Source organism: Somniosus microcephalus, unplaced genomic scaffold (genome assembly GCF_052327205.1).
Source record: "Somniosus microcephalus isolate GS21.2 unplaced genomic scaffold, FLI_Smic_1.0 unresolved_chr1, whole genome shotgun sequence".
NCBI lineage: Eukaryota > Metazoa > Chordata > Chondrichthyes > Squaliformes > Somniosidae > Somniosus > Somniosus microcephalus.
In genome coordinates, this window is record NW_028225179.1 from 135818851 (window position 1) to 135829001 (window position 10151).

A 10151-nucleotide genomic window follows, 5' to 3' on the forward strand; every position below is an offset into this window, starting at 1 on the left:
AGCAGGTGTTCCCTGCTTTTATACTCCAAACCTCTTCCAGCTCAATAGTCATTGAAGTTTTATGCTGATCACATTTAATTATAAGTGAAGTATTGGTCGATAGGAACCTCTCGTGCATCTTTACATTCGAAGAATAATTAATTTTATTTATACACAAGCATTTACAAATAAAATTCTTGTTATTAACTGGAGCTGCAGGATGAGCAGGAAAGGTTCAGAGAAACACCAAACCGAGAAGTTCCTACTCTTAATGTTTGTCTCACACTTGAATTACACTAATACAGTGGAATATCTTTACAATACTCAAAGCAAGTTCGCTTACATTGAACAGAAAGACTCTTTGCAAATTCTGGCGAGTGCAGGCAGATAGTTTAGATGTTTGACGTGAGTCTCCGTGGCTCCATTCTTTTTCCTGCAGGCTGTGGGTTCTTTTGTAAGTCCGGTGTCCTCCTGCATCCATCCGATAGAAACCCTCCGGGTTCTCATCCGCGACCCGCCATCTTTTTTGATGACTTTTCCGAGGCAGCAAATTCCAGAGAGGCGTAAAGTATCTGGCCTCGAGGGTCACCCTGTGACAGGAAAATATATTAAACATTGACATTTCAAGATATTTAAAGGCAGGTCAAACTATCTGGTCATGCAGTCGCGTTTCATGTAATCAGAGAACGATGCAGCACAGAAGCAGGCCATTCGGTCCATCGTGCCTGTGCTGGCTCTTTGAAAGATCATAAGAACATAAGAACACAAGACTTAGGAGCAGGAGTCAGCCATAAGGCCCCTCGTGCCTGCTCCGCCATTAGATCACGGCTGATCAGCCACCTCAACTCCTCTTTCCCACCCAATCCCCATATCCCTTGATTTCCTTAGAGTCCAAAAATCTATCTGTCACAGTCCTGAATATACTCAAAGACTGAGCATCCACAGCCCTCTGGGGCAGGGAATTCCAAAGATACACAACCCTCTGAGTGAAGAAATTCCTCCTAAACTTCGTCTTAAATGGCCTACCTAGTTCGAGGAGACTATGCCCTCTAGTTCTAGACATGCTAGCCAGGGAAAACAACCAGCATCTACAATGTCACTCAATCCACTTCAGAATTTTGTATGTTTCAAAGAGATCACCTCACATTCTTCTAAACTCCAGAGTGTATAAGCCAAATCTGCACATTCTCTCATGATATGACAGCTTTCTCAGCCCAGGAATCAATCTAGTGAACCTTTGTTGCACCGCCTGCAAGGCAAGTACATCCTTCCTTAGACAAGGAGAACAAAACTGTGCACAGTACTCCAAGTGTGGTCTCACCAAGGCCCTTTACAATTGTAGCAAGATTTCCTTACTCTTATATAGACACTCAATCACACACACACATACACACACAATCAATCATACCCAGACAGAATCACACACACAGACACTCAATCACTCACACACACACACAATCAATCACACCCAGACAGAATCACACACACTCACACACTCAATGACACACACGCAATCAATCATACCCAGACAGAATATCACACACACTCACACACTCAATGACACACACGCAATCAATCACGCCCAGACAGAATCACACGCACTCACACACTCAATGACACACATGCAATCAATCATACCCAGACAGAATATCACACGCCATCACACGTCCTAAAAGAAAGAAAGACTTGCATTCCCCCAGCATCTTTCATGACCTCAGAACGTTCCAAAGCACTTTACAGCCAATGAAATACTTTTGAATTGTAGTTACTTTTGTAATGTAGCAAACGTGGCAGCCAGTTTACGCACAGCAAGCTCCCACAAACAGCAATGAGATAATGACCAGATAATCCATTTTTTAATCATGTTGATTGAGGGATAACTATTGGCCCAGGACACCAGGGAGAACTCTCCTATGCTCTTCTTCGAGATAGTGGCGTCAGTTATTTTACGTCCACCTGAGAGGGCAGACGGGACCTCAATTTAACATGTCATCTCAAAGAAGGCACCTGCGATGGTGCAGCACTCCCTTAGTACTGCCCCTCTGACAGTGCGGCGCTCCCTCAGTACTGCCCCCCCGACAATGCGGCGCTCCCTCATTACTCCCCTCTGACAGCGCGGTGCTCCCTCAGTACTGCCCCTCTGACAGTGCGCTGATCCCTCTGCACCGCACTGGGAGCATCAGCCTAGATTTTTGTGCGAAGGCATTCTACACGGAACATTAACTTATCCTTTCTATCATCAGATGAGAAGAGGGCTGCGGGATATGTTTTGTTTCCAGTTGGAGCAACGAGTGGGATTCGCTGCAAATTAAAATGATCTGGACGATGACCTGCTCAATGCCAACCGTGTGAATTATTCCACATGTGGCGCATTGCACCCATCCAGAAATCACCAAGTTCCTGTATATTATTGCAACAGGTTCAGTGAACTTACTTACATGTATTGCACCCTGATGTGTCCGCTTTGCCTCCATTTGATGGGAGTCACCTGTGTATTAACAGTTAAGAATATGAATTTAAATATTATCAATTCTGGCTAATCTATATCCATTTATAGAGGCACCATGCGCCAATGGTCCCCTAATATGCCAATGGTCCAGCAATACACCAGTGGTACCCCAATAAGCCAATGATCACCCAATGGTCCACCAATATGCCAATGGTACCCCAATATTCCAATGGTCCACCAATATGCCAATGGTCCACCAATATGCCAATGGTCCAGCAATATGACAATGGTACCCCAATAGGCCAATAATTCCCCAATACGCTAATTGTCCACCAATACCCCAATGGTCACCCATTATGCCAAAAATCCCGCCCTATGCTAATGGTTCCTCAATACGCCAATGGATGGACATGGATGATCCACCCCCGGTGTCTGGCATCTATTGTCCACCTGATACATAATTGTCAGCATTAATAACCAAAAATTTGCCTTTCTGTAAATCCCGCAGGCAGGAGAACGATGGCAGGACATTTTGATGACGGGAAATGCACTTATTGATCCTTGAAATATCCCACAATTGATGTTCTATCTGCACCAATATTTCAATCCAACTCACCCGAGTGTCGCTCATTTCTTCCAGCTCTTATCGTTCTCTCTCTCAAACTAAAACTGTATGCAAACAAAAATATGAAACAAGCATTACTTCTTGCAAATCCTTGGTCACATGCCATAAATATCGAGAACAGAATTGTGGAATGGACTTTGAATCTATCTTAAAAGAACGTGGAAAATATTGAAATTGGAGTTGGGGTAGACTGGTTTTTACAGTGTTAAATACAGGGAGACTGTTACTGATGAAATTTGTAAATAGTTCAGTTACTCACCTTTCATTGTGGGGTCTCTTGACTGGTTCTTCTGAAACAATTAAATGTAATAAATATTTAATGCTACGAGAAGAGAATCACATTAAACAAACATTTATTAACATATTCCTGGTAAATGTAAATTCTCACCTGATCTTCTGCTTTTATGATTCCAAATGGAAATGAGGATCAATACTAGAACCAGGATCACCGAGACAGTTATGGTAATGGGAAGGGACGGAACGCACCACCCTACAGAAAGAAACACTAAGAAAATGCTTCTGGGTGAAATCATTACTTTCTGGGATTCTCTTATGAGAAACTTGATCCAGTTACAATGAAGGTTCATCAGACCCGGGGTGTGAAAGGAAAAACCAGCCAATGCGACGAATATTGGACAAGTGAAAATTGAGACAAATTAACAGATGGCACTCTCAGTATTGCCCCATAATTTAAATAACGCACAATCAAAACATACTACTTGAAAACTGAATCATAGAATGATTACAGCACAGAAGGAGGCCATTCAACCCATCGTGGCTGTGGCAGCTCGTTGGTGGAGCTACCCAATTAGTTCCACTCCCCTTCTCTTTCCCCATAGCCCTTTTAATGTTATCCCTTCAAGTATTTCTCCAGTTCCCTTTTGAAAATTACTATTGAATCTGCTTCCATCGCCCTTTCAGGCAGCGCGTTCCAGATCACAACAACTCGCTGTGTCCTCTGGTTCCCGACCCTTCTGCCATTGGAAACAGTTTCTCCTTATTTATTCTATCAGAACCCTTAATGATTCATGATTGAACACCTCTATTAAATCTCCTCTTAATCTTCTCTGCTCTAAGTGGGACGATCCCAGCTTCTCCAGTCTCTCCACATAACTGAAGTCCCTCATCCCTGGTACCGTTCTGGTAAATCTCCTCTGCATCCCTCTCCAAGGCCTTGACATCCTTCCTAAAGCATGGTGCCCAGAACTGGAGACAATACTCCAGCTTTGGCCCAACTATTGCTTCTGTACTCTATTCCTCCATTAATAAAGCCAAAGAGTCCATGGCCCAGTGATTCAGGCCCCAACGCGTGAGTAAGCACCGTGTACGCACACGTGGGCCCGATGGAAGTGCTGGTTTTCAGCATGCGCAGCGCATGCGTGGAAAACCGGCATTTCCTTTCCTCTGAACCAAGGGTTCAGAGGTGGAACGCGTGTGCGCAGGAGTCTGCGCGTGCGCGCTGAAATTCCTTTTTTTTTACAGGGTTGCCCATGCGATAAGGCCTCCAGTTTTTACGCGAGAAAAAAGCAGACGTAAGTACTTAGTTTAAAAAGGTAAGTGGTCTATTAATTAAACTTAGAAATTTTTTCCCCAGGTTATTATTTTTGAAGACTTTACAGTAAGGTAAGTGTATTTTTAGACCCGATTTTGTTTAAATTAGTTTTTACAGTTATTAATAGCTCATTTAATTAACTTTTATTTGAAGATTAAGTACTGTTTTGGGCGCCCGGAGTTTTCATGAGTTTGACAGTTCTTACTATCAAACTCATGAATGAACTTTTGCAACCTCCGATTGGCTGCCCAGTGCTCACGTGATCCCAGCCGGCTCATCGAACTAACTACGCCACTGGATCACGCCGGGAGCTGAACTGGGCCACTGACAGGAAATCCACGCAGGCCCAGGCTTCAACTGTCAGCGCGCTATGTAAGTGTAGGTCGGGGGCTTGCACCCGCGGGAAGCCCCCGACACCAATTTCTGGGCCCATTTTAACAGTCTTCTCGTCTTGTTTTGCCACCAAATATTTGTGTACATACACCCCCATGTTTTATGAGTGATAAACTGGAACGGTTACCAAATTTCAGTGAAGCTTCATAACCCGATTAAACGAAAATATATTCCACGGGGAAAGTGGGGACTGATAAGTAGGGTTCGGGTCTTTAAAACAGGAAACGAGAAAATAAACGGAAATGAGCAGCGTCTGATCCCAGTAGACGCATTCAGCCAGCAATTTCACCGAATCTCTTGACTAGTTTCAGTTCAGAAAGCGCTTTCACTCCAATCCATTCCATTGCCCGTCTCCCCCCTTGCTTCAGCTCATCGGCTGCTGAAACCCTCATCCATGTCTTTGTTACCTCTTGACTTGACTATTCCAATGCACGCTTGCCTGGCCCACCACATTCCACCCTACGTAAACTTGAGGTCATCCAAAACTTGGCTGCCTGTGCCCTAACCCGCACCAAGCGCCCATCTCCCCTGTGCTCCCTGACCTACATTGGTGCCCGGTTAAGCAGCAGCTCGATTTCAAAATTCACATCCTTGTTTTCAAATCCCTGCATGACCTTGCCCTTCCTATCTCAGTAAACTCCTTCAGCCCTACAACAGCACCCCCCATTTGTTGTCTTAAAATACGCCTGTGCAGAGCCTTGGGAGGTTTTACTACATTAAAGGCGCTATATAAATACAAATTATTGTTGTTGTTGTTGATGCGCTGCCTGAAAGGGCGGTGGAAGCTGATTCACTAATAACTTTCAAAAGGGAATCGGATAAGTACTTGAAGGCGAGAATCCTGCAAGGGTCATGGGGAAAGAGCAGGGTGCATTGGAATTAATTGGATAGCTCTTTCAAAGAGCGGACACAGACACGATGGGCCGAATGGCCTCCTTCTGCGCTGTATCTTTCTAAGATGACACGCAGAAATTTAAAGTCAGCCAAGAGCGGAGAAAGTTTTTACAAGACATGGGACGAAGGGTAACCGTAGCTTATTTCAATGTATTTTATAACAGACTGACCGCGCTATTTCTCCTGATATATAGATATTCATGCTCATCCCGTGGTGTTGCTTTACTTACAGACTTGAGGCGCTTAGGAGCGAGTGAACTACTCCAACTGATGCTAAAGCTGAATACTGACCTTCGCTATACAGATCACCGACTCACCTGCCACTGTCTTAGGGCGCGACACGCTCTCGGCCCAAGATTTGTCCTTGGAACCCAGCTCAACAATACAGGTGCAGACCCCGCCGCTTCTCCAGGCTTCCCCCGAGACCATCACATGGCTTCTGATGCTGTAGGTCCCGTCCGGGCACAGTGTACCGGAATCGCTCCGTCCCTCGGTCACCTGTCCGGTAACGTTCCAGTAAATTGCAATCTGGTTCGAGGAGACGGCAGTGACCAAACATACCAAGGGGACGGTGTCCCTTAAATGCGGCTCCCCCGGCGGAGCAAACACCAGCACAGCCGTCTTGGGTGTGGAGCTGTCTGGACAGGGATTGGGACACAGTTAACTCTTAGTTTACAACAAATTATATTGCTGTGCATGATCTGAATTCCATTTGGTTTCGCTCTTACCTCCAACCAGCAGTGTCGATCCATTCTGGAGTGGTGCATTGCTACCACTATCAGCACAGTAATAGGAGCCAGTGTCAGCCACCTGCACATCGCGGATTTCCAGGATCAGTATATATTCGGTGTGTCCTCTTTTAGAAGTAAACTTGCAATCAGTCCGATCACAGGATGGGATATGGATTCGTCTCGGGGTTTCACCCACACACTGCTTGTACCAGAAATATCTATTCACAAATTCCACTTCATAAATCTGGTGACATTCCAATTCAACGGACTGGCCGACTCCGGCTATCACTGTGAAGGGGCTCCGAGACAGAAAGGGCTGAGATTCTGCAACTAGAGGGATTATTGTTACATTAGAATTGATTATTGAGCGATAGAAAGAAGCCGCGTTGAAACACATCGCCTATAATTTAAGAACAGCATCATTATTGCCTTCATTTATTGCTGGTTATATCCATCCTCTAGTTCGACTTTACTTCGCCTTATAGAGGGACCAGAAATTAAACCAACATTATCAATAACAACTTTCTTTGATACAGCACCTTTAACGTTATTAAACGACTCAGGGCGCTTTACAGAAATTTGACGCCAAGCCACATACGGAGATATTAGGACAGGTGACCAAAAGTTTGGTCAAAGAGGTCAATTTTAAGAAGCGTCTTAATGGAGGAGAGAGAGGCGGAGACGTTTAGGGAGGGAATTCCAGAGCTTAGGGCCCACGCAGCTGAAGACACGGCCGCCAATGGTGGAACAATGGAAATCGGGGAAGTTCAAGAAGCCAAAATTGAAGGAGCGCCGAGATCTCGGAGGGCTGTAGGGCTCGAGGAGGTTACAGAGATAGGGAGGGGGAGAAATATCAGCACAAAAGCTGTTAGCTGGGTCACATTTTCAACTTAGTAAACAGAGTCCATTGTTCCCAGATTTTGGCTGATACAATGTAGGAATTTGGAACCGTGGCTCACTCACCGCAAGGCCAGAACACGTGGACAATGAGGATCAGGGAAAAAGCTTCCTTGAACATCTTGAGGTCGGAGCCGCGCTCAGTTATTCCCGTGCTCGCTCCCAACATTCTGCAGTGGGAGTGGGCGCCGAGTGACCCGAGCGCACACATGGTTGGTTACACCCCCTTCAGATGCGGTGGAAACTATTACGAGCTAAGCCTCTGGGTGCAGGTTCCTGTTGGATCCCACGCCTCATGCATTTTACATGTGGGCAGCGCCTGTGCGTCACAGCGGTCAGTCTAATGCAGAATGGCCATAAAGAGCTTTCGATTATAGTTCGGAGAGGGTGACAGAAAGCTTATGTTATGGATGTGTGCATTTGTCATTGTTCTGATTTTTAATTTTGGCTGTTAAAGTTTAGAATTGTATTTACTTCATTCACGGGATGTGGGCGTCACTGGCAAGGCCGGCATTTATTGCCCATTCCTAGTTGCCCTTGAGAAGGTGGTGGTGAGCCGCCTTCTCGAACCGCTGCAGTCAGTGTGGTGAAGGTACTCCCACAGTGCTGTTAAGTAGGGAGTTCCAGGATTTTCACCCAGCGACGATGAAGGAACGGCCCGATATATTTCCAAGTCAGGATGGTTCAAAACCATGAGAGGTCGATAGAGAGAAACTGTTCCCATTGGCAGGAGGGTCGAGAACCAGAGGACACAGATTATGGAGATTGGCAGAAGAACCAAAGGCGACATGAGGAAAAACTTTTTTACACAACAATTATTTAGGATCTGGAATGCACTGCCTGAAAGGGTGGTGGAAGCAGACTCAATCGTGGGTTTCAAAAGGGAATTGGGTAAGTATCTGAACGGAAATTAATACAGGGCTATGGGGATAGGGCGGGGAGTGGGGCTAGCGGAGGTGCTCTGGCAGAGAGCCGGCATGGGCTCGACGGGCCGAATGTCCTCCATCTGTGCTGCAGCCATTCTATGATTCTATGATTCTATATGTATGACTTGGAGGGGAACTTGGAGGTGGTGCTGTTCCCATTTGCCTGCTGCCCCTGTCCTTCTAGGTGGTGGTGGTCACGGGATTGGGGGGTGAAAGCCAGAAGTTCAGAATGTAATCCAAAAGCAGTCACGACACGGAAGCGTTTCCAGTCACCGAATAAATGCGGGACATTGAACCCTGGCTGCAATCTGTTAGCAGCATCGTGAATAAGGACGACTTATGGTCGCTATTGCTATTGGACAGTAAAGGAATTCCAGAAAGTGCTGGTTTGCTATTTCACCGGAAATACTTATCAGAGGCAATTCAGCAGGTGCCCGACAGAGCAAATCTGCGAGAATCTGCACTGGGAAAATCCTTAGAGGAATGAAACCGAGGGATGGTGGGTGAAAAGTTTATAAGAATTTGATATAAACAAACTTTTCTTTACCTTTTGATCAAAGTAAGAACCTGGTCGTTTATTTTTATTCGTTCGTGGGTTGTGGGCATCGCTGGCGAGGCCGGTTTTTATTGCCCACCCTTAATTGTCCTTGAGAAGGTGGTGGTGGACTTCCTACTTGAACCGCTGCAGTCCGTGTGGTGAACGTACTACCACAGCTCTGTTAGGGAGGGAGTTCCATGATTTCGACCCAGCGACGATGAAGGAACGGCCGATATTTGCCCATGTCAGGTTGGTGTGTGTGACTTGGAGAGGAACTTGGAGGTGGTTGTGTTAGCAAGCGCCTGCTCTACTTGTCCTTCTAGGTGGTGGAGGTCGCGGGTTTGGGTGGTGCTGTCGGAGAGGCATTGGCGAGTTGCTGCAGTGCAGTCTGTATGGAGATATCACACACTGCAGCCACGGTGCGCCGGTGGTGGATGGAGTGGATATTTAATGAATTATATTGAGGGTCAGAATAGCATGAATTACTACTGTACAAACACCGGGCAATGCAGATAAAGAGGACCCGGTGTCACATCGAAGGGCAGGCTATAAATGAGGTCAATGTACTCGAGTCTGCTCTCTGTTCAGTTGAATCTGCCCTGCGTGTCAAATGTCTTCTGTGTGCGGTTGAACATGGTGCCTCACTGTTTGATCTTTCTATGTGTGAGCGGCTCACCTGCAGAAACAGGAAAACCACACAGAGCTTCTAGCTCGGCCATTATTTTCCAGCTCAAGTCAGAATCTCGGCCAGCCGTTTCCCCAACTCGCTGCACTTTGCAGATCTCTTCGCAAGCGGCCCGAGCAGCGTGATCTGTGGTATTCAAAGCAACAGGCGCGGCCACAGCCAAAGCGCCTCTTCGCTGCCAACGAGCTGTCCACTCTCTGCTTCAAGGCCAGGCTCGCTTCTTTGTCAGTTGAGGTCAGGCATTTCCGCATCACTGTTCAGAAATTCAGTAAGGTACTAAAATCGTCTTCTCAGTTCAAAACCAGTTCTACCAGTAATTCATTCTAAAATAAAAACTGATGTAACTTTCTCTTATCTGCCAGTTTCCAGACCGCTTCATTCTTCTGAAGATGGCGACCCTTGACATAGGTTCCATAGGCGCCTTCCATAGAATTGCACAGAATGTGCAGCACAGACACAGGCCATTCAGCCCAACCGGTCCG

General features: G+C 46.1%; 1 protein-coding gene across 1 annotated transcript; it reads right to left on the minus strand.

Annotated features, from left to right (window-relative positions):
- Positions 1 to 424: 424 nt before the first annotated feature.
- Positions 425 to 7688, minus strand: LOC147095937 (uncharacterized). Its single transcript, XM_085974043.1, has 8 exons — positions 7587 to 7688; positions 6621 to 6953; positions 6210 to 6530; positions 3442 to 3543; positions 3313 to 3343; positions 3045 to 3097; positions 2419 to 2467; positions 425 to 576 (listed from the first exon to the last, which is right to left on the minus strand). Exons 1-8 carry the CDS (start codon positions 7639 to 7641, stop codon positions 483 to 485), a joined length of 1038 nt encoding a protein of 345 aa, XP_085830169.1. The 5' UTR covers positions 7642 to 7688; the 3' UTR covers positions 425 to 482.
- Between the last annotated feature and the right edge of the window lie 2463 nt (positions 7689 to 10151).